The following is a 23,601-nucleotide window of genomic DNA, read 5'->3' as shown; positions in this document are numbered from 1 at the left end:
ACTTGAACAACCCTCCAGCCTGCCCAACATGCCATATATCCACAAACGAATCATGCAGACCGATCTTAATTGAGACCTGGCAGAGTAAGTTTGATAGTCAGACAGCTCGAAGGTCAAACACGGTTGGAACACGACTCGAAGCATATAGTACCAATCAGTCTTCGCCAGCAAATTTATACCAATCTCCGAGCTTTGCATACTCTGTTTCATACATTCAGCCCCTTGCGCTTGTTCGGATCCGATCTGGCCGTGGCCATTTAGTTTCGGCCTCGTGTCCGGTGATTGATGATTCGGCCAGGTATACGGAAGCGGTGCAGCCGTTGGACTCTGCTCGTGAGAAAGAAATATGCCTAAGGCTGCATGTTTGATTTGCGGGGAAATTAGGTGCCTATTGAGCATGGATCATGCGACGATGCAGCTACAAGGATCAGGGTTCCATGGTGCATGGAGATCTATTGCTAGCTAGAGGAATTTGGGAGTCTAAGAACAAGAGAGAGCTATATAGCATGACTACTTGGTGAAGAAGCCAAAAAGAAACGATAATGCTAGGTTATTGTCCGTTGGGATTTATACATGTATTGGTATAGGGGCCATGCACAATGGTCATGTATAGGAAAAGGAAACAGTAGATGAAGGAATTGGGTCGGCAAGAGAACAAGGTACAATAAGGAAATGGCCACAGTAAGGCATAGACGGTCAGGACAAAAGGAAATATGTGATATAATATACCCTGAATTCCATCATGCAACAGAGTGCCCCAGCCAAGTAAATGGGGCGGTACAGTCCCTGAAATGGTCATACACACGCAAAGGGGGTCTCCAACTCCAACTGGTCAAAGCACAGCAATTCGCAAAGTTCACGCAGAGTCTCGTACATGTCATGAGAGGTATAAGGTTTGAGGCGGTTGCAAGAGATTCAAGTCACCCGATGAGATTATAGACGGGAGGTGTTTACTCCTCCATTCGTCCAAAGACACCGTCGTCATCGTCGTCCGCGTGAGTGGGGCGGTTGCCAAAATCAACATCAGCGTTGCGGGTTTGACGGCTGCTGCGTTCCGTGTTCCCCAGCCTGACTTCGCGCTCATCCGACACCTTGTACGACATCGAAGGATTGAATGACAACGAGAGGAACACGTCCTGTTGGGAGTTGGCGAGGGTGGTATCAGTAACGCTGACCCCTGACCCTGATCGGCCAAGATTGTGATGTTCCGAAGAACTAGCCTGGTCAAGGAAGCGGGATGGAAGCGGGGGCACTGGTGGAACACCGGGTGACACCGATGTCGGACCCATTCGGGGTGTGCCAAAGTTGCAAAGGCCGATGGCAGCAGCCAAATCCGCCTCATCGTCGTCGGCCAACTTGGCTTCCGCGGTCGGGGGACGAGTGTCGATGCTCGAATGACGGTAGTGCGAGAAGCCGGGGGAAGGCCATGGGGCGCTCCCTGCGAACGAGCTCGCGGAGATGGACTGGAACGAGTGGGAATACTGCGGGGCCGCGTGGTTGACGCCGAAGGGCTTCTCAGGTTCAATCGACATGTCGTCGTCGCTGTTGTCTTCATCCATCGGCGGCGGAGTGGTCTCTGTCGAGCTGAGTCCGTCTCGAAGTTCGGAGGAGGCGTCTGGTGAAGCGGATGAAGTCTCCGACTCAGCGTCAGGAACTTCTGCAGTCGGGTCGTCCACGTTCATGTTGACCAAGACAGACGCCGCTTCCAGCAATTGCACCTGCTGGTGCTTAGAGATCAGGAGTTTCGACGTGATAGCCCATGCTGGGTCATGCTCCCACCTATGTTTCGATAACATGTCAACCGACTGAAACTCCGGCACGGAAAGGGATAGGAGGGAACGTGGTTCTAGAGGAGCTGGTTGACCACGAGGGCGACCGTTGCAGAGCCGACATGGTGCATTGCTCCAAACCGAGCCGGGTGGCAGGATGGCAGAGGGGGGAGGTTACACACATATGCTTGGACAAGCAACTGCCATGCTTATACCCCTTCCCACAGCGTTCGCAGCGAAGTTCGGGTCTGGAGCCTTTTCCTTCGCCCTTGACCATATGCCCACCTTCGCTAGCGCGTCGGTTGCGGTTCTTGGTGCTGATCTGTTTTCCGGGGGCAATGCTTCCATCCACCGCGGTCTGGGCCATTGGCGAGCTGTCCTGTACTTGGCTGGGAGAAGCCTTGCGGGCGACCAGCGAGTCCCGGCTGGCGCTGTTGATGCTGCGGGAAAGGTATGAGCTGAGAGCAGAGGGAGCTCCGACCGAGCTAGATTCTAAACCTTTTCGACTTCCCCGACGATGGGCGGGCATGGCAATTCCCATGGAGTCTGGAGAATCTTTCAGGGTGGCAGCAACCGCCGCGGCAGCGTTGGCAGCGGCTGTGGTGGTCACGCTCTTTCGGCGAGTCACCCGATGGTTTGAGTTGACGGCACCAAGGGAAATGGAGTGGGAATGGTGACGATGGGTGGATTGAGGGAAGGGACGGGAGAGAGATAATTCCTAATTAGTAGAGATAGCATTAGCAGATGTTTTTGGAAATGTCCGGATATCGGGTTTAGGAGAAAAAAAGACACGCCTGACAAAGAGGACCAAAAGAGCAAGTTACCTTGAATGAGGCCATGGTGGATACGTGGGCTCTGGGAAAGTCAATCCCAAAAAGCCCCTGGAGGGTAGAAAGTCAAAACCGCCTATTCCTCAAAGTCAGTGGCTATATCAGGAGAGGTGAAATTCGGGTGGAATGTCGAGCTTGTGGTAGAGAAATAATAATGGGAGGAGCGCAGGGTACCTGTGGGCGAAGTAAGACTGGGCTCAGGGCTCAGATGATAAGCAATTGGGCCAGGACGAATTGAGTACGAGAAAGACCAAGAGAAGGACGAGAAAATGAGGCCGACAGAGAGGAAGTGCAGTGAAAGGAGGAAGAAGTTGGACAGCTGGACAATAGCAGAAGGGGAGAGGTAGTAGAGAGTGAGAGGAGGAAGAAAGTCGCAGGAGTCAGTCGAGGAAGCAATGGCAGAGCGTGCCAGGGTATCCAGAACGCTCCAATCCCGGTGGAACAGGCGTGAGACTGTGGGGCTAATTATGGTGCTCTAGAGTATGCGGGGTCGGCGATTAGACAGCCGACTCATTTACAGAAATCGAGATAATAATAATGGAAGACCTCGAAGTGATGCTCTTGTCGAGCTCTCATACTGCACATCATTACTGAGGTCGAGCTTGCAGAGAAAATCGAGAGATTTGCGGGCGCCTATCCTCAGCTGGTTCCTGACTAACGGGCGAACAGCAAGGCAGCGAGGAATAGGATGAGGTGACCTTCAGCTCCACCCGCATCTGGGAACCGACCCCAAGCAGCTGCTCCCGTACCAAACTGGCGGTTGAAGGCCATGCTTGTCGTTCTCTCGCGCTCTACTTCTTAKAAAATGAGGCAATAATGATCCTTAGGGCTCTAGAAGAACCATGTCCACGTCTCCTGACACGAAACCTGGGAACAGAGCGCTCACGCTACGGAAGGCCAAACTCAAATGCGCGAGGCAGCCGTGGGATTGGAGGTGACATGCTCGGGTCACGTGAATGATGTCATCAGCCTGCTGACACAGCCTTGATCGGCTCCTAAAGGCGGAAATGCCGCCCCCGCGCGCGAATTATTCTTTGATTCGGCCTCGCCCAGCAAGGTCCAGACCTGCTCCTCCGTACAGAAAAGGAGCCCTGAGCATGCAAGTCAGAAATCTTTAAGTCGCCCAGCAGGCTGACATGAACATCCCTTGCCGTAAATCGCTCGTCTCCAAATAATAATAGCAATAGTAATAACTCCAGGTACCGGTATCACCGGTTGGCTGACTGCGACCAGCCTTGAACTGCTCCGACTCTCCGAGGCCGTTGCGTCCTATCACGAGCTCTCGCCTGGCCAGGTGGACTCTAAGGGGCCAGTGCTGTACAACGTCATGTGCTCCAGCTTTGACCTTCCAACTTTTTTCCTGCCAACTGTCAAAAATATTTCTCCGTTTCGATAAGCCGAGTATCAATTCAACAAAAGAAAAAAGGTTTTTGTTTGAGACTAGATTGTCCTTACAGCCTGAGCTCAGATTGGCTGATCCGATATCGCTGCCCTGGATAACAATGAGATTGAGTTGTCGCTGTTGTTCACCGGCGCTATCACGCCCGGCCTTATCTCGACATGCTAGACACTGACAAAATAGCGTCTTCCGCCAGCAATTGATAGTCAATTATTGTTGATAATCATCCGCTAACCTCGAGTTGTCCGGATAAACATACTAATATTAGGTAACAATTCCACTTTAAGTGACAGCCTGAGCAGAGTTATCACACTATATATTTCTGAGTGTGCACAGGCTGTTCGATACCGCTAGGCCATAAAAACCAATTCGCTATAGGCACGTCCTTTTACATACTCCAACACAGGCAAGTTACTCCAAAAACTCTAGCACGAAAGCAAGATCCCGCATCGTGAGAACTCGCATACAAATAACCTAGGCCTACGAATATCGATATGTATCATGCTAAAGCTCAATGGATGTCCCGGGGCTGTCTCCAGCATGGCCTTGACCAGGGAGTGGTTAACCGGATACCCCCATTAAAATCGGCTCAAGTTGTTTACCAGTCGCTCTATACTTCTAGTAAAGCGATCTCTACTAAGAGTTACACAATAAGGATGTTGAAACCAGAGCTTGACATCGCCCTGAAAGCTTGATTGTACTCGGTCAGTGGCGCAATCCTGAAGTGTTGAATAGTTCTTCCAGGGTCTAAGCATTGCCAATTCGCGCACTAAGCTTGTTGTTCAGCTTTCCAGGGCAGGTCTATTCCTCAGGGCAGCTTAGTATTATTCGACGCTCGCTACTCCGTAAGTTGGTGATAACCCATGTTCGCCAGATTTGCCAAGTTCCCACACCACAGAACAAAGTGTTAGATTTCATGGCGACAATCATGCAGTCAATGTCATCAGCATATTTGGAGTGGACTGATGTATACCGGCAAGAGCTAAATTGAATAGCAGTTTTTCTCGTAATGCCGACATATAACCCTACTACGTACCTGAGGCTACGAGCAGCTACGAGCATGATTTACAATGCTCTTGTCCTGCAGAAACCCTGATCATCGGCTGGATAATTTTATATAGCACCCTGAAAGCAATGGCCTTGAAGATAGGGGTGTTATATATCAACAACAGTTTCAGTAATTACATGGCCTTGTTAGAATCTTGATGTTAAAGTTTTTGGATGTACGGAGGATGAAAGATCCTATCCCATGGATCCGCGGGCGAGAAGCCTTCTGTACCTATTGGGACTAGCTTCTACTTAAGCAAAGAGATTAGTTCCAATCGGGCTAGCCTGATACTACTTGGGGATTAGTATCCGCTGATCAACATCAAAATCTCCAAAAACACCAAGAATCTCTATACAAACGCTGCATCGAATGACCGCTTGTAGGGAAGCTCTGGCAGCTTATTGTTATTGCTAGCTTGAAGAGTATCCTCAGAGCCTTGAGTAGTATCATCACGGCCCTTTATTCACCTTGTCAATCTATAAGCAAGATCTGCGCTTATTTTTAAGGTAGTTTAATGCAGAAAGCCTCTTGGTGATCATTAAGTTTGCCGTGGTGTTAAGCGCAGCGCAAAGGTAGAAAGATCAGGAGCAGAGCTAATCAGGAGCAAGGGGGTTAGTTCTTGTTTCCATATAAAGTTATGTAAAGGCAAACTTACAAACTGTGCGCAGAACATTGCAGGATTATTTTTCTCCCAAAGATAATTTGGATAGAAATGCTCTGCCTTAGCACGATACTTACTGAAGTCACGATATCCCTCTTTGCCAGCGTACTTGAGGATAACTGGGAAAATCAATGAGGTTCTCTGCCAATCTCTGGAGCCAAATTAACCTCCCCACCGGCCCACCAGTCGGTGGGTTTGCAAACGGTTTTGTGGTTACTCAAAACTCACGACACCGCGGGCCTCACAGATGTGCTTTGATATCCCATTCCTCCCTTGAGGACTGACAAGAGATTCATCTGGAATCGATATGGGACTCCAGTCCCGCCTGAGGCCCCTCCCCCGGCGTCTTGTCGCCCTCTCTACCGCTGCCTCTATCGATACCTCCACCTCGTCCTCCTTCTCCGCTCCTCCGTCACCGATCTTCTCTTCCGATCAATGCTCAGACGATGAGGACGAAGACCCGGAAGATGTCTTTACAGCCTTTATTTCTCATCTGTTCCCGGACGACGCTCCCCAGTTCCACGGAGACCCAGGGCAACACCTTCTATACTCCTCGCCGCGGTACGGCGAGCTAGAGATCATGGTCCCTTCTTATCCGAGCCAGAGCCGGAGCGGAGAACTCTCTCAAACGGTTGCGGAGGGTCTGCCGCGCTCTGACGGTCACGCAAACCCAATTGAAGAAGGGAGGAAGCTTTTTGCTCACTTCCTTTGGAGCGCGGGTATCGTTGTTGCAGAAGGAATCGAGCAGGCTGATGAGTCTGAGGATAAGCTGAGCAATGCGGACTACAAAATATGGAAGGTCCAGGGAGAGAAAGTATTGGAGTTAGGCGCTGGTTCGTCTTCCTCTCACATGGACTGGACAAAATGATTGGACTGCTGACATACTATGATCATAGGCGCCGGACTCCCTTCCATAATCGCTGCCCTAGCCGGCGCCTCACAAGTAACGATAACGGACCATCCCTCATCCCCGGCCTTAGCTGCGAGCGGTGCATTAAGCTTCAATGTCAAACGCAACATTCCCCCAGTCGGCCGCGCAATTGACATCTGCCCACACGAATGGGGCACCACACTCACCTCGGATCCCTGGGCTCTGTCAAACAAAGGCCTTTATACACGCATTATAGCCGCAGACTGCTACTGGATGCGATCACAACACGAGAACCTCGTGCGCACGATGAAGTGGTTCCTTGCGCCGCAGGGCAGGGTCTGGGTTGTTGCGGGTTTCCACACCGGAAGAGAGATTGTGGCCGGGTTCTTTGAGACGGCGGTTAGCCTGGGGATGGAAATCGAAAGCATTTACGAGCGCGATGTGCATTCGAGCGCCGAGGACGGTGGAGAGGTCAGGAGGGAGTGGGTTGGCGTTAGGGAGGGAGAGGGACCAGAGAATCGGCGGAGATGGTGCGTCGTTGCGGTTTTACGGCATTCTACTTCTGCCTAGGTACTGGGCGAATTTATGTATAATGATATAAATAATAATAGAGAATATAGACTAGCGAATATCCTAGCGTGCCCTTCTGGCCCGCTAATATTAAGACAGGGGCATATTATCCTACGCACTTTTTAAACCAGTCACCAATTGACTGTGGCTCACAGACTTCTTAATATCCTAGGTTTCTGGAGAGAGGTTTGTAAACGCAGCATGAGGAAGTTTAGGTTAGCCCTAGCGTTGGATCAAATAAGGAGTTGCGACAAGCAAACAGGAAGGGCTTCGACGGCATCCACGTCAGTCGGCCGGGCCGGGCTTACAGATGTAGTTATTCCCAATGCCCTTTGGTTATGACAGCCACCTTCCGCAGCCGGGCAAACAGTCACCATGCTCGAAGCCAGAAATTCTGATTTTACCGGGTTTGGAAACCATACGCATTGTTCCAGAGCGCAGGCTATGAAAGCTTATGAGCTATTGACCAGCCCTTACACTCACAAAGATGACATTTCGGCCTCGAACCTAGCCTATCCAACAGGGTACTTGACCTCCGGGCCTGTATCAACTACTGCATTTTTGATATCATCTGCTCATCGACCTGCGAAAGACCTCAGCCGTTCGAGCAATAGCCGCCACCATGCATGGATCAGGGATACCCGTCTACTGTTCGGAATCCAAGATCTAACTTGCATGGCCTACCGTACTACCCATGGCTGTTCAAGCACCCGACAGGCTGAAGATCACCCAAGCATCTGATTTCCCCTGTGTGTAACCAAGGGACAGGCCTCTGAGTTATGTCGCATCATCACTTCCTTCCTAGTTGCTCAAATCGAAGCACGAGACATCGCAAACTGGACCTGGATCTGACTGGTCTGCCCTTGCTCCTCGCCCAGGACAGTTGGATGGCAATACAGCCGTGTCTACAAGGCTCGCGCGATTGCATGGACAGGATATCGCACGCATGGAGACCGCCGACACTAGGTCTTAGGTATGTGGAGTAGGGTTGAAGAAATGAGAGGACCACGAGGCACGCGATCTGATCAAGTCGCTGTTGCCAGTAAAGCTGGCCATACAGTTCTTCTGTTCACGTCGACCAGCAGCTTTACAACCTATCCGGTTCAGTATCGTCCCCGGGCTGGCTACCAGTTCTTAGTCACTACCATGAACCCTAATGGAGGTCTTATAGGTCACTGATCATTAACTTCGCAAGCCTATTAGCGAGAAGAGGTTGTATTGTGGTTTCCAAGCACACTCCTATTTCCCTCTAATGTATAGTGGTATATCTAAGATCATGAGATTGCATGCACTAAGCCCGCTGAAAACACACCGTGCAAACCCCCTGCCCTTCCTGCCCACCGAATCTGAACCGGGGATACTGCACCCTCCCCGAAACAACCAGCTTCCCATCGCCCCCAACCTTCAGCTCAGCCGAAGTAAACCACTTAACAAGCTCCTCCTCCGTCCAGTTACAACTCGTCACAACCAGGAACCCGCCCTTGCGAACAAGCCCTCCCGCGATCCCCGGGTACTTTTCACACTCGCTCTTCTCAGTCATCAGACTCACAGCATCAAACGTACCCTTATCAAGGACGATGTCGAAGCCGCCCTTGTCGTACGGGAACCAGTGTACCTTCTGGCCCTGCAGATCTGCCTCGCAGTTAAGGATGTCGCACTCTTCGAACCGGATCTCGTTCCATTCCTCTTCTTCTTCCCGATCTTCTCCCTTCTCAGCCTCGTCATCAGACCAAGACCCCTCATCCTCCTCATCAGAATCACTCAGATAAGCCTCATGCCTCCTCGTAACCTGCAGCTCGCGCGCCAGCTCCACGCTCTTAGCCGAATAATCCACCCCCACCATCTCGCCCACAAACCCACCGCGCTTCCTCAGCAGCGCAAGCATGCTCCCGTTCCCCGTCCCCAGGTCCAGTATCGTAGGCTGGCCCCTCTTCTCGGCATCGCTTAACCCTTTCGTCCTTTTGCGTATTGACCGGATGCCAGAGCTACTTCCTGACATAGCCTCAGACGCAGAACCACCGGGGAGCGTATTCACTGGCGCAAGAGGAAACGTCTCGCGGGTCAAGAAATCGAGGACCTTCTGCGGCGCATTATGCTCGGAGAACCAAGACGTGCCGGGATCCGAGTCGGCGTTGTAGTCGTCTTCTTCTTCTTCTGAGTCTGAGTCTTCATTGCCGGCTTCAGCGTCTCCCACGGGGCCTTTCTCGGCGGCTGGGTTGTGTTTCGTTGAGATGTTTGTTAGGGTTCTGGAGTAGAATGTCTCCCAGCTAGTTATTACTCGGTATGTTAGTATATTGTTACATTGCGACTTGCGTTTATTGTGTCGAGGCGTGTGATGTAGCGTATGCGAACATGGGCGCAAGGAGGGGTAGCGGGGTAATGATGCGGAATGTTTTCTCCCAGGAACAGGGTGCAGTGACTTACTACTCCTTTGTGCCTAGTTCGCTAGGGTCTAAATGGCTTGGATGGCCTTCGTCCGGTGCGCCTGACATTATGAAGAATCTTCGTTGGTACAATGGTGTAGAAGTGAAAGTGGCTCTCCCAAAAAGATCTGGAGTTGAGCTCGGGTTCCTATCGGCCCGCACTCAAGTGTAGACAATGACAACTATGAATACTATACATATACGACTTCAACGGGATGTTTAGGAATAGATTTCATAAGTGTATTCAGAGCCCATGGGTATTTGATAGCCACCACATATTAAGAAATAGACAATAAACAGAACGAATGTATCTGGCCGAGACCAATCGCCATAGCAACACATGAATAGTAATATTACAAGTTGAAAGGCACGATTCCGAAACTCGACCTCTTTTGAACGCCCGGGACGCCAGTATGAAGTATGCATGCCATGTCAGTCGATACTGAGGTGAAGACAGCAATGAATGGAGCGAATGAATAAAAAAGGGAATGCGAGGAAATTATCGACCGTAAAGCCCGCTCCCGGTCATGAGAGTCCGAAGTGAAAAAAGGAGAAGACAACAGCGAAAGTTTGAAGGTCATGGAATCATTTCGAGTATGATGCAAAAAGAAATCACAAAAACTCATCAATGCTTCTCATAATTAGTCGCTCGTGGCCTTGAGGAGGCGACCGTGGATCCGCGATTGAGACCACATTTGGTCGTCCATCCTCAAGAATACCCGACAACGGTCGAGGTCGAGCCACAGCCATGAAGCCCGTTGTCCGCGGGGAAAAGAGAGAAGGCTCTTCGGTGTTCTTTGCAAACGCATTTCTTGACTCGTGCTCTGCATTATCACTAGACAATCCGCCCTGCATGGAACGATTCCGGGTCTCCGGGTTGAAGAAACTTTGCCTTAGAGCCAGAGGCCTAGGGGAAACACTCCGCTTCTTTGAGAGAGACTTGGGAAATCCAAGACTGCTAGCGGAAACCGGTGTCGTGTGGTTGGTCGAGGGCACCGAAAGAGAGCTCGAGCTGAGCGAGCCTTGCGATGGACCAATAGAGGAGTTTGGTTCAGTATCAGGGGTAGCACATGAATCTCTTGATACCTCCGTTTGAGAAGACATGGCTCCCTCAGGAAGCGGTGTCGGGGGTGCAGATCCTTTTAGGGACCAATCCCCTGACGATGGCCGTGAGCCACGAAGCAGCCGCGACCGAAAGTCCGTTAGCTGATAGATGAGACTCATGTTGGGCGAAACCCATCGACTCCGTTCCTTGACTGTTTCATACATTGAATTGAAGTCAAGCTGCGGGTTCTTATACAAGCCGTAGGCGATCACTAAAGAAGCGGATCGGCTTGCACCAAGTTGGCAGTGGATAAGAACTTTCTTTCCTTGGGAGATACGGGACTCAATGAGCTCGCATAGCGGATATAGGTCTTGCAGTATTTCCGAGTTGTGGTCCCAGCCTACATGCACATACTCCGGTCCGGATGGCTCATTCTTCGGAGTCGAAGTTCCCGACTTAGCGGGTAGATACTCGAGTGCCGATTTGAAGGAAGCGTCTGAGAAAGCCGTGAAGGGTGTTGAACAAGACTGACGTCTGGGATCGACAGTCCCATTGCGCAAAGCGCTCATCACAGTTTGCGAGTTATCGGTGGTGAACGGATTCTTCACTTCCTTGGCCACATTGACGACAACGTCGAACCGTGAGGCTTCATCCGCGGTAGGTTCCAAATACAGAAAAACACCGGAGTCATAGATTTGTATGGGACCGTTCGGGTAACCACGTTCGCTGCGGCGCGCGGATTCTCTTGATTGCGGAACGTCATCTTCCTCCACTAATTCGTGCAATACAGTCTCCGCTATTGCTCCCTCATCTGCGACGGAAGGAACTGGAGAAAGATTATCCTCCGAGTGTGCGGATGGTCGTCGATAGCCATGCTGTGTACTCGGCCGCGGTAATTGCATGCCACCCTTAGGGCCAAATGAAGGCGAAAATACGGACGTCAATGATGGCGACGACTCGGCGTGTCGCAATGACATCCGGCCATGCGGGGTTGGAGGAACCAGCTCTGAAATATTGCTAGAGAAGGATCGGTCGAACCCGGGCGTGCGGATTGTGAGGCCGGCGGGTTTCCGTCGCATTCCTTTAGGAGGGATACTTATTGGGGACGGTGGGGCGGAAAGGTGATGCTGAGAGTTTATTTCCACGACGGAGGCAGTAGAAATCGAAGGGCGTGAGGAACTTAGGGGCGGAGGCATCCTCAGCGACAGGTTTTTGAGGTTTCTGTCTCGTCTCCCGGGGGAGTCCGGTCGTTTTTGAGTGGTTTCAGATTCTGATGTCATTTTGGACAAATTGCTTTGAGCTGTGGTTAAAGCTGGGTTCTCGAAGTTGCGTGTTGCCATAAATTTAGAGTAAGCAAGAGGCATCGATGTTGGTGATTCTGGTGAGGAATTGGGAGAGGTATCTGTGGTGATAGGCGAATCGAAGGTTGAGACTGTAGTGGTAGGCGACGAATCGGCAGATCCCGATGTTGCGGAGGAGACGCTTTCGCGATGTTGAAAGGGTAGAGGGCGTCGCAACGTGTTCCCGTTGATGTTAGCTGGGAAGCTGAGATGTTGTATCTTGATGTGTTGCTCCTCCTTCTCTAGAGATATTGAGGGGTCCCCGCCAAACACCGACATAAATGATGGGAACGAGTCCGGCAGCGACGGTGGGCTGGTTTGAACGGGCATGGTGAGATCAGGCTGTGAGGTGCGCCTGCGTTTGAAAGGAGACGAGCTCCCGGATGCGCCGCAAGTATAGGTAGGTATAACGACGGAGAGTGGCGGTGTTTTAGTCGTTGGGCAATGCCTGTAAGCAGACCTGGTTTGTTGAGGACTGGTGCTTGCTACCAGCGCAAACGACCTTTTAGACAGAGGATAATCAGTTTCCATGTTTCAGTCTCTTGATGGCGGATAAAATGAGGACGCTGTCGGAAGAAAAGAAAGTAGAGCTGCAAGGAGAGTGAAACAGAGCGACGATCGGCCCGGTTCTGAAGAGCGATCGCAACAAAGCTATTGAGTCGCGAAAGTATAGCGAAGGCAGTTGTTTCACAGCTGTCGAAAGGGAACAGAAGTATAGAGGCGACGAAACCAGTACAACTGACAACGGGTGTCTACCAAGGCCACATACCAAAGAATGCTACCAAAGAGCGAGCTCGCTATCGGGATCTGTCAGCGAGGAACAGTATAAAGGAACGTAGAGATTCCTGCAAGGCGCAAGGACGATTCGGAGTCGAAGGAGTGATGTCAAGATGAAGGTAATACAAAGAGTAAACGTGGAAAGACAATGACAACTGTTGGTCCTCGAGGTGATATCAAGATGAGGATTGCCGCCGCCCGGTGCTTGTGTGGGCAGTCGTTCCCTGAGGATGAGGAAAGGAACCGATCAAGAAGTAACAAGAAAGGGTTCTTCCAGTCAACCTTGAGGGAAATTCAGGACGATAGCGAGTCTTAGAACGACTGCCCACAGCAGGTAAGAAGGGAGTAAGGCAGATTGAAGGTGAGAAGCCCCGGAGAGCAAGGCAGTGCAATGCAATGGGTGGGGAGGAGGGTCTCTCGAGGACGAGTGCAGAGGTGAGGGAGAGACAAAGAAAGAGAAGCGGCCAGAGGATCGAGGGAAGAGGCAGACCGCGTATCAAAGACAGACAGACACCAGGCCGTCACGCATGAGAAAGAAGAGGAAGAAACTGGGAATATTGGGGATGGAGGGACGACAAAGTGGCAGAGAGAGAGAGGCAGCGAGAGCGGCAGAGAGCGCCAGGCGAAATAATACCGGTACAGACTGCTCTGAAACGAACTTCTGTGCTGCCCGCGTTTCTAAAGGGCAACCAATCCCAGCGGCCAGCGCAGTGGAGCAGAGCTCTAAATTTAGCGCCCAGGTCAGTGCGAGAGAGGCTGGAATGCAGATGGGCGCTAAACGCACGCAAATCACAGGCCAGCTCCCCCCAACACCACCTGGGTCAGCCAGTCAACATGCCTGGGACCGGGAGTTGGAGACCAGTTGCATTGCTTCCATGGGAAGGGTTCGGGATTGGGACTTTGGGAGGACCGCGAACAGCTGAAAGACAAAGGCGGGAGCTATATAGAGAGTACAAAGCAGGGGTGGAGCTGAATCGGGAAAGCCACCAGATCCAAGGTTCCCTCTCGGAATTTTGCAGTCTGGGCATCTGAGCAGTGAGGAGTGAGGAATTCCAGATGCTGCAGTTGCAGTTGCAGGAAACCGGGTTGCCTCTGGGGCTTCATCCTGAGAGTGTGACGAGCAGGAGCAGGAGCAGGCAGGAGGACATGTGCAGGTATAACGGCATAACCAAGGCAAAACAAGCTTGAAGATGACATACCTGGTCAACAGTCTTTTCCGCCTCTAGGATAAGCCTTGGGTTTGGATGTCGAAAAAGAATGAATCAATACAGCGGCAATACGAGATCCGCAGGATTCATCTGCCAATGCCACCAGTCCCAGCGATCGCAATAATCTCGCCCGCGCAGGATTCGACAGTCGGCACCCTCGACGAAGCCTTCGAGAAGCAAGATGACAGTACAGTGCCGGCTGATGCGTGAGATCTGCTTCCTTGATGAAGATTTCTCTTTGTTCAGTGTCGCTTGGATCGGTAATCGAGCTCTGAAGCGTTAGACCCGCTCTGTTACAAGCACGGTTCCTGTTGCAAGATGAGTGCTTGTGCTTGTGCGCGGCTCTGTTCAGTCCGAGACCCGAAGTTGTTATATCTCGATCAACACAACGTCAGACTGAGGGGAAGAGAACACGATGCGGCTGTTCAGCTGAGAATAACGAGAAAAGCAGCAGTAATATGGCAAGCGACCAGAGGCCGAGGAAGGCTTCAATAATATGGAATTCGTGTTTTTTTCTAGTGATCCACAGATCGTTTCTACGAGACAGTGGAGGCATTGCGACATCTTCCTATCGCTGCCGAGCCTGCGAGGTGAAACAATTGACACACAAGCTGTGCCGGTCTATTCCATACACCCTGAGCGGCCCCTGGAGACCGCGGGCTTCAGCATACGCTGTTGTCGCCGAATCCCCGACTCGCGGGGGGCAAAATTGGACGAACGCTGCGCCGCTGCGGCGTGAGCAACACACCTGAAACAAGAGCAGCGCGCGCTAGTTCAAACTGGCGAAGCAAAGTGGACTTGGCTGAATGTGAAACACACCACAGCGATGCTATTCCCAACTATTTTATTGGCGCGATTCAAATCCCCACGGTCACGTGTGGCAAGTCAATCCCTGGAGATCCTCGCCTACGTCCACTTCCAGGTTTCAAGAACGAATATCATGGCATCATGATTGACGCTGGAAGCTCATCACTGGTCTGTATCTTGGCCTCCTGACAATGACAGTCAACCTCGAACCCAATTGGTATTCCCAGGCTGCCAGGCTCAGCCGTCCAGTATTCCAGTCCCTACTTCCGTGGAGGCATCCCGCACCGCGCCAAACGAGCCGCGTGGGAATATCCTTAATTAATATCCGCAAAGGAAACAATGTTAATTGTTGAGTAGTCGGATTGACTGACGAACAGGACAGCTTGGGCCCCCCGTTCGACTTCAATCGGCGATATTGGTGGGTCAGGATTGATTGCAAGAGCAAAGTGTCGAATTATTGCCTCGGTCGTGTGATCAAGGATAGAGAGGCGAGATGCTCATCGACGCGGGAGCTGTTTCTCCAGTATATGAATCTGTTCCTGCTCGTCTATCTATCTGACGCTATCTCCAATATTCCCGCAGCAGAAGCCCCTGTGGTCGTTTATCTGAAGCAGCATCTGCAGATGGAATCTCCGATGTCCGAACAGCCTCTTGGGCTCTTAATCGTCTCGTGAGCTAGTAGTCTAAGCAGAGCTTCGCGGCTGTTTCATTCGGACGGATTCAAAGCTTGGACGTGGTCTGAGTCAAGCCATGTGTTGACTCCATTTTGCCACGCGTGAGGCGGAAACAAGCGGGCTCAAGGCGGAGGGACCATAACGGCTATCATGAATCTGTCGCTCGATGTCGTGATGAGCTGCGCGGCTTCACGTCCATGATATTGATGCTGCGGGTGACGAAGAAACGGGTCATCTACGCGTGTCTACCCGTCTCGGGTGGGTGTAACCGTTTGACTGTGAGGCAGGCACCCCCGAGCTGCTGGCAAGAATGAAACTTGTTTTGCCGACGTGCCGTCTCCAGAGCTGGCATTATTATAAGACAACGTCGTAACGAGTGCCCCAGACTGCGGCAAGTATGAGACGCTCGGAGAGTCGCGGAGGCGTAAAGATTTATAACGGTCAGCGGTCGCAGCATGGACAATCATTTGAATCATCGGGGCTACTGCCTGCGCTGACACTACACTAGAAACGAGCTCAATCCTCAATCCTGGCTGTTTCAACATCCTTGGTTCCGATAGTAGACACCTTCGAGGACCTAACAAGGATAGCTGATCATCAAGAATATTACCACACTGGACCATCTCTCCTTACGTATCATTACTAGAAAGGACTGTATAACTTCTCCCCGCCCAGTTCGTTTATTGTTAGGGCAACTGTGCAGGAAGATGACCAGTCTCGCTTGCCAGCATGAACCGTGGAAGCCACGGCGTGGACGGGTCTTTTTTTTTGCTGCTGCAGGAACTGGTGCAGAATATTATGACATATCAAATCGTTCGAGCCCCAGCGCGGCCTAGTCTCTTTCCATGGTTCGTGTTCGATCTTTTCTTCTATCAAAACTTGAAGGCTTCAAGGAGGAGGGGACAGCAAGCCAAATATATACCTGATCGCCGGACGCCACTCGATAAGATGCATGAAACAAGATCTGGGATTCTGGTCACCTCGCAGGCCAGTGGAAGAATCCATATCATATCTTAGCCGTACCTGTCAGGTCCAGATTAGATCTAGTGCAGCTGTTCTCCGGGCCATGACTGAGGGCTAAACAGTGCGAGCTCCACCGGCCAGATTCCATATTCCAGTTGTCTAGCCACTCACAACCCTCACAAAAGTGGAAAAGGTCCTTCATTTCGATTTATTTTTGTAAACGTAGCCCTGTTTTCCCCTGGAAGCTAACAAATCAGAGGCGAGAGGAGCTGGCAATTGTGATGTATGCGTGGTAGTTATTATTCACTCTCTGTATAGAATCCCGCAGCCAATAGATCGAATTTTCTCCAAAACCAACCAGTTTACTGGGATAAGTTTTCAATGCGTCTCTTGGGACTTACTGGGAACAAGAGAATTCGCGCTTGCGGTACCGTTTGGATGCCTGACCAACGCTGCAGATGCTCCACGACACAGGATCTGCTGGCACTCGGATGCCTTCACCCACCACTCCCACTCCGACAACAAAGGATCAAAGGACGAGTTTGAACACTGGACGCCGGCGGAAGACTGTTTCCATTGTCCAGCCAAACACTCATGCGACGGAAAGCGACTCGATCGTCGAATTAGCCCATCTCTCGCGTCGGTTGACGATGGACGTCACGTCGCGAACGAGGTACCCGGCAGAGGACCACCAGATTGAACCCGCGAGTCCAGCTATGAAATCTGGATACCCTGAAAGACACTTTTTGGTCAAGAGCAGGTCCTCCGGCCGACTGCGCTCTGCTGCGAATGAAAGAAGATTGACTATCTCGGGAGATCCTCATCCCCGTGACACGGGGAAAGCTGGCGCGCTAACATTCGCCGGCACCACAACTTCATCGACGGCGCCATCACCTTCACCTTCACATTCACCGTCTCGTCCGATTCCCTCAACCTCCTCGCCCTCATCTCCGTCGCGCCTCCTTAATCCTCCTTCGCTGCCGCCCATCCCCCGCCTACCTCAGAGCCGCTTCAGTTTCGAAGTCCAATCACCTCTCCGCAAGATCGCCTTGACATCACACCTCAAGACCGCCAGCATCGACCGGAGTATTCCCGCGTCGGAATCCGTTTCTTCGCCCAGACACTCATCCTTGTATGCCGGCCACCGAAGATCCGTCCCGGACTTTCATTCGTCATACGTTGAAACACCGTTGGCTTCAGAATCTCCGCAAGTGCTTCCCGCCGCGACCGCGCCTAGACAAGGGGGTAGTTCCGCACTCCCTCTAGACGCCGGCTCGACTCTCAGCGTGCTGAGCCCCAATGCGCCAAAGCGTCGCAAATCAACATTATACTCCCAGCAGTCACCTCCGGATGTAAAGAGAAGGATGCCGTCGTCCACTGCGACCTTCGTTCAGGGGCGCTCGTATGCCGACGAAAACGGCGCTGCCGCGAGAGCCGACGAAGCTCCGTCTAGGAACGAGGACATCTTTCTAAACATTGCAAGGTCTGACTCGACCCGTCGCGAGTCCTTGGGTCGCTCCGAACTCAGACGCGTGAGTTGAGCTAATTCTGGTTCTGGGAGCTGATTAGACTTCCTCCCAAACTACTTGATTGAGTGGATAGTTTTCAGGGCTGACTTTATTCTCTTCCTAGTCGCGACTTAGGATGTCGGGTAATGGCTTTCGCTCTTCCATCTCCCGTGTTGGCAGTGACCTGACACCGTCTCCCGAACAAATAATCCGCTCAAATACCTTCGAAAGCCCCTTGCATCAAAATTCACAAAAAGCTTCTCCATCTAATCGACATAGCACCTTACCATATTCGTATTCTGCCTCCGCGCACCCTCTCGATGATACTGGCCGATCGCCGCAGTCAAATTTTGCGTCAAGCGCACACTCAACGGTCGGAGTGTCTCGCAGTCGACTAAGTCGCACGAGTCCCGAAGATGAATCGCTCCCTGAACGACGAGCCTCTCTACACGACACGCGCTCTTTCCGTCATTCCGGCCTCTCTACGATTCGGAGTAGCCGACAGGTTTCAGCCTCTGAAGTCACTGAGAAGCCGCGTCACGAACAATCCCGACAGGATGGGACGGAATCCACTCTTTCGACCACTGCGCCCTCTACTGTCTGGGATGAGCTAGAAGACCTCAAGTCTCGGATCAAGAAATTGGAACTGACGGGGAAACTCCCCCCGTCGTCTCAGGAGGCCATGCTCTCTTCCTCTGCGGAGCGACCGCGCACGGCGACAACGACAGTAACGACAATGTCCTCTTCGCCACGCCACCGAAGAACCAGTGTTTCGAATGAATCAGATACGATTACAGCTCCCAACCCAGTTCACCCACTATTGCAGTCGGCTTTGGTCAAGGCGAGGAGTGCGGTAAATAAAGATGTATACACGGCATTGGAGGCCGCTGCTACGGATGCAATGGCCCTTTCGCAACTCTTAGGAACAGGAAAAACGCCTTCCGGAAATGTCTCCATGGTCAATGGGTACGGTTCATCAGAGCGGCAATCTCGACGAAAGGCCGACAGTGTCTGTCGCAGCCTGACGGAATTGTGTCTTGCCCTATCAGATGAACATCATAATCAGCAGTCGTCTCATTCTAGCGATGCGGCATTCCGAGTCTCCCAGTCGAACACTACCGACGAAGGAACGATAACCCCAACCGCGTTATCATACCGTAAAAGTCTGCATCAAGATTCCGAGGACCTTTCACGGCGCCAGAGCAGCGGCCCTCGTGCGGCAAGTCGACTGGAAGCGCGGCGGGCAAGTGTTGCGAACCATGGCGATCTTTACCCTTCACCTGAGAATCATAGCCAAAGTACCAAGTTGACACATTCACCGAGCGCCCCTGCTACCCCTGCCACCGCAAGTCGGCTAAGTCGACTATCCGTCTCTATGCGGACAAAGAGGTTGCAGGAAGAGGAGCCTGCCGATTATCGAAATCCGCATACCCGCTCGGTATCCAGGAGTATGACCGACATTGGTGCAGCGTCTTCAGCGCAAAAACCCTCACCTCGACAGCAGAGCTCTTTTGGATACCCGTCGCCACGACCAATATCTGATTCCCAGCAGCCCTCTCAACCCCGTACTCCAACTACTTCACAATCCGGCATACCACTCCGTCGAAGCTTGGTGACACCATCAAACTTTACCCCTGCGATTCCTCGTGCGAACATCCAAGCGGGCTCTCGCCGCTATGGCCTGCCGTCAGCTATTGAGAGTCCGGCAGATGATGTGCCGGTATCACCACGCCAGGAGGTTCCCCAGACAAGGATATCGGCTCCTTCAAGCAAGCTAGCCTCTAGCTACACACCCATAACGCAGAATCGTTTCCGTACAAACAGCGTCGGCGGCCGGAGACTAGGCGTCAGACAGCGCCCAATATCAACAATAGACACGAAGCAATCCAAATCTTTCAACGACAGCATTGACTGACTGTCGTGTCCTTAACCGCTCCCATTCAATTCTCCATTCCGCTGGTCCTCGGGAACTACTTCACCAGTTCAATCCTCACATTATTCAAATCCACTGACATCCCATCTAACGAACGCAGCGACATCATTTGGGTACAATACAGTTCTTTCTTTCCAGCCGGCGTTTTGCTTCCCTCATTTCTGGCCTATCGTCTTCCAACTAATGATTGTGGGCTCTTCTCTTCCTTGCGCGGGGATACATCATCATCATACATACATGCATGCATACGTACATCATACCTACTGCAAAACATCATTATGCGGGCAGCTATCCTTACCCATCTACCTTACGAACAACGAGATCCTAGCACATCCTTATTTTATCTCACCTCATCTGATCCATTGGATTGAATTGGAACACACGCATGCATGACTTGGACTTGAACTTGGATATCATGATCATGATGATACAGTACTTTATACGAGGTTGATTCTGTTTGAGCGACTGGCGTGGCAATGGCATCACATCTTTCTCTTTCATTCCCTCTCTGTTTCTCTTCTAAGCTTTCCATCACCACCATAAGGACCATAACGCGCTCTCTGCGGTTTTGTTCTCACTGTTCTGGCGTTGTATAGAGGGTTGCTTCTACTTTTCTCTACTTCTGCGCTTTTGTATGGATGTACCAGTAGACCGCTGTACTACTACTTACCACTACCTATTATGGATGACTTTAAACTCTCACAATAGTGACTTAGTAGGGGCCAGGGTGCACTGTCCCTCCTTCTGTTTACTCATGGTCCTGGAAATCATGTTATATACCCTACTACATATTAACGATAACCAGGGAGCTCCAGTGCAGTATGTTTGAATAGCGATGACGATGCTGTAAGTACATAAGCGCACGAAGGGTGCACCAACATGGAGGTTTAGGTTTGGTAGATACCGGCGGTCTCATCCGTGACCTTTCAGACTTTGACTAGTATAGATGGCCTTCTGACAGTTGACCTGGTTTATAGAACGATATGGCCTCGTGGGACATTACGTCAGACACACGTAATGCTACATCTAGTACTACGGTGTACTCCGATAAGTCCACGAATTTGCAGGACAGGTCATAATCATTCGTCTTAAAGAGATCGTCTCCGATCGAAATCCACGTAACTTGTTCGGCATGCTTCTTCAGCCATTTCTTCCTAGCTTCTTTTGATCCCTGGCTGATGTTCTCCGTATCATATACATGATAAAGGTTTCCGCTAGAAGCGACAATTCAAGGAAATCCGGAAATCACAAGTTGACACATATTTCACTGGGTGATAGTCGTGAAAACGCTTTTAGGAGAGACATGTGCCAAATGGAAGGAGAAAAGGTCAACAAGACGGTATAAGGATATTCAAGTCAAAGGTCGTCAATAATTTGGAATCATGGTTGTTTTAGGATAAGGGGACAGCGGACGGAAGGAGGAAAGGACGGTTTGGTGTGAAGGATATAACGGATATAACAGGCGGCACGAGTAGGATGTAGATGGAGGAAGAGTCAAGCGGGGATAGTATAGTAACCCCTCGTGTGAGGAGGATAGGGTTGCCGAGGAGACACTCTCAAAGCAGATGCGTCGTGCTGGTATTTCCGCGAAATCAGTCAAAGTCCATATTCATGGAGATAGACAGATGTTGCAGCACCTTGCACAACACGCATCCCTCGGCAAATCTTGCTCCTGATAGACCAGAGAAACTGCACGATAGGAAGACATAATTAAGAAGAAACATAGAGGTAGCAGGCAGAGTTATTAGAGAAGGAGAAGAGTCAAGCGACTCTGTTAATCAGGTGAGGAGATGAAGAGCCTGTCGGAAATGGCGTAGTCGGTCGATCGTGGATGCCCGTTCAGGCTAACAGCAAATTACTCTTGCAGCTGACTGCGGCGAGTTTTCTCAGCCTCAAGGTTCTCGTATAGAAGGTACAAGGCCTTCTCGTTAGCCTGGGCGCTGCCCATGATGGTGAACATGCGTTCTCCGGTCTCATCATGAGGGGCTTTGGCAATAGAGATGCGGGCCCCAGAACTCCGGCGGATCTCTGTAATCTTGGTTCCACCCCGGCCGATGATGCATCCAACCATATCAGCAGGGATACTGATGTTTTGCGTTTGGATCTCCTCGCCATCCTCGGTGACAAGAGGGTAGCCGCGGTTGCTAGTATCGGGGTTGGACCGTCTACCGTAGCTGCCGGACTGGTCACTGAAGTCGGCACCGTTACCGGTACGGTTGTAAGGGCGGTTGTTGTAGCTGTCGCCATTGCCACCGTTGTGCTGGACCGAACCGCTACCAACGGACGAACGCACAGCGGGGTTGTAAAGAATTGTTCCAGTTCCACGTTGCCAGTCATCGATAAGACATTTTCCGATCTCCCAGATGGCTTTCTCGATTCCCTCAGGGGTGCCCTGCACTTCGACAATACGCTCGGTGGACTGAGGCAGCATCTCCTTCTGAGCCACCATACGCACACCTGATGCGTCCTGGATGTGCTTGATTTTCAATCCCTGTCGTCCGATAATGGTGCCCATTTGATTGTGGGAAATCAATAGACGGATAGCTATTGAGTGTAAGTTTACATTCGAGAGTCAAGGCAGGGTTCGCAGATATGTGTAGGGTAACACTTACGATGAGTGCCGTTGTTGGAAACAATTCCACCCATGCCCATCTGCGGGGCTCCTTCCAGCAGTCCCTTGGCGACAAGAGCATAGGCTCTAGCAGTGCCGTGGAGAGCACCGGTCACGGTCAGAACGCGATCGTGAACGCCGGGAACTACCTTGCTGACACCGGCCTTGACGCCAGTCTCATCGCGTAGATCGGCAACGTTCTTACCCGCCTTTCCGATGATGACACCCGCTTCCTTGGATGAAACGATGGCGCGAAGAGTGAGCATGGATTGCGCATACTCTTCCTCGGTCTTGGGGACGATTTCCATGTCGCCCTCATCACCAACGTTGATGGAATCGGTCATCGTCTCGTCGGCGATCGGGGTCTCGTGAATGTCGGAGGTGTCCATGTTTTCGAGATTTTAGTGTGTCGTAGATGGGAAGACAAGTAAGAGACAATCCGACTAATGTCACGGGTTAGTTATGGAGCTTGGTACACGGATGAGGCAACCGTCTGTTCCTTGCGCCAGTGTCAAACGGAAATGGCACCCGAGGAACTCTGTTCCGTTACCACGCCGACATGGCGAAAAATGGCGACAAGGGCTGCTGAAGACGTGAATTACTTACAGACTGAGTAGAAAGGGAGACGTGTCAAGAAGGTTGAGGACAATGATAAAAGCAGAAAGTATTCGCCGGCGAGAAACTTGCGAGGATGGGGGGCGAATCCAGAGGGGTTTCGGCGGGCGGGGGAAGGTGGAGGTTGCGAATAATGGCAAGAGGATAAAGGAAGCGGGAGATTCGACGGGGGAAGTGGAAGAGGAGGTTTAAGAGGAGGGAGAGAAGAGGAAGAGGAGGAGATAGGCAGGAAAAGAGATGGGAGAGGACGTGGAGGACGGACTGGTGATGGGGGAGAGAGAAGGTGGAGAGAAAGAAGAAAAGAGGGCGAGGACGAAGAGAGGAAAGGCGCCGTTGTGGTTGGTGTTCAGGGCGGGAGGAACCAACCACTGCGACACTCTCTGCACCCTTGCTGCCCAGATCTCCATGAACTACTTGATTCCTAGAATAAACTGGATACTTCAATATTTCTTATTCTGTTGTATTTTATGTCGCTTCATTATTGTAAACCCATCCAGGTCTACTGTGGTAAACAGCTTTCACAGGTTGTTGAAGTATAGCAATGGGCCT

At 51.4% G+C, this 23,601-nt stretch overlaps 6 protein-coding genes across 6 annotated transcripts; 2 read left to right on the top strand and 4 right to left on the bottom strand.

Annotated features, from left to right (window-relative positions):
* Positions 1–950: 950 nt before the first annotated feature.
* On the bottom strand, positions 951–2,608 carry DSM5745_11430 (putative C2H2 finger domain protein; the record flags this gene model as incomplete). Its single annotated transcript, XM_026753446.1, has 3 exons — positions 951–1,779; positions 1,952–2,487; positions 2,594–2,608. 3 exons carry the CDS (start codon positions 2,606–2,608, stop codon positions 951–953), a joined length of 1,380 nt encoding a protein of 459 aa, XP_026597952.1.
* Positions 2,609–6,014: 3,406 nt separating this feature from the next.
* Positions 6,015–7,148, top strand: DSM5745_11429 (putative nicotinamide N-methyltransferase; the record flags this gene model as incomplete). The annotated part of the gene is made up of 2 exons (XM_026753445.1): positions 6,015–6,540; positions 6,604–7,148. The coding sequence occupies 2 exons, from the start codon at positions 6,015–6,017 to the stop codon at positions 7,146–7,148; spliced, it is 1,071 nt and encodes a 356-aa protein (XP_026597951.1).
* A 1,291-nt stretch (positions 7,149–8,439) lies between these two features.
* Positions 8,440–9,640, bottom strand: DSM5745_11428 (putative S-adenosylmethionine-dependent methyltransferase; the record flags this gene model as incomplete). The annotated part of the gene is made up of 2 exons (XM_026753444.1): positions 8,440–9,415; positions 9,573–9,640. 2 exons carry the CDS (start codon positions 9,638–9,640, stop codon positions 8,440–8,442), a joined length of 1,044 nt encoding a protein of 347 aa, XP_026597950.1.
* Positions 9,641–10,183: 543 nt separating this feature from the next.
* dspD (putative protein-tyrosine phosphatase) lies at positions 10,184–12,286 on the bottom strand (the record flags this gene model as incomplete). Its single annotated transcript, XM_026753443.1, has 1 exon — positions 10,184–12,286. The coding sequence occupies one exon, from the start codon at positions 12,284–12,286 to the stop codon at positions 10,184–10,186; it is 2,103 nt and encodes a 700-aa protein (XP_026597949.1).
* A 4,557-nt stretch (positions 12,287–16,843) lies between these two features.
* On the top strand, positions 16,844–19,808 carry DSM5745_11426 (putative LPXTG-motif cell wall anchor domain protein; the record flags this gene model as incomplete). Its single annotated transcript, XM_026753442.1, has 2 exons — positions 16,844–17,917; positions 18,018–19,808. The coding sequence occupies 2 exons, from the start codon at positions 16,844–16,846 to the stop codon at positions 19,806–19,808; spliced, it is 2,865 nt and encodes a 954-aa protein (XP_026597948.1).
* A 1,873-nt stretch (positions 19,809–21,681) lies between these two features.
* On the bottom strand, positions 21,682–22,826 carry DSM5745_11425 (KH domain-containing protein; the record flags this gene model as incomplete). The annotated part of the gene is made up of 2 exons (XM_026753441.1): positions 21,682–22,370; positions 22,439–22,826. 2 exons carry the CDS (start codon positions 22,824–22,826, stop codon positions 21,682–21,684), a joined length of 1,077 nt encoding a protein of 358 aa, XP_026597947.1.
* Between the last annotated feature and the right edge of the window lie 775 nt (positions 22,827–23,601).

This window comes from Aspergillus mulundensis (assembly GCF_003369625.1).
Source record: "Aspergillus mulundensis strain DSM 5745 chromosome Unknown scaffold_26, whole genome shotgun sequence".
NCBI classification, from domain to species: Eukaryota; Fungi; Ascomycota; class Eurotiomycetes; order Eurotiales; family Aspergillaceae; genus Aspergillus; species Aspergillus mulundensis.
The sequence above is the reverse complement of the archived record's forward strand: the minus strand, read 5'-3'. Positions and strand labels throughout refer to the sequence as shown.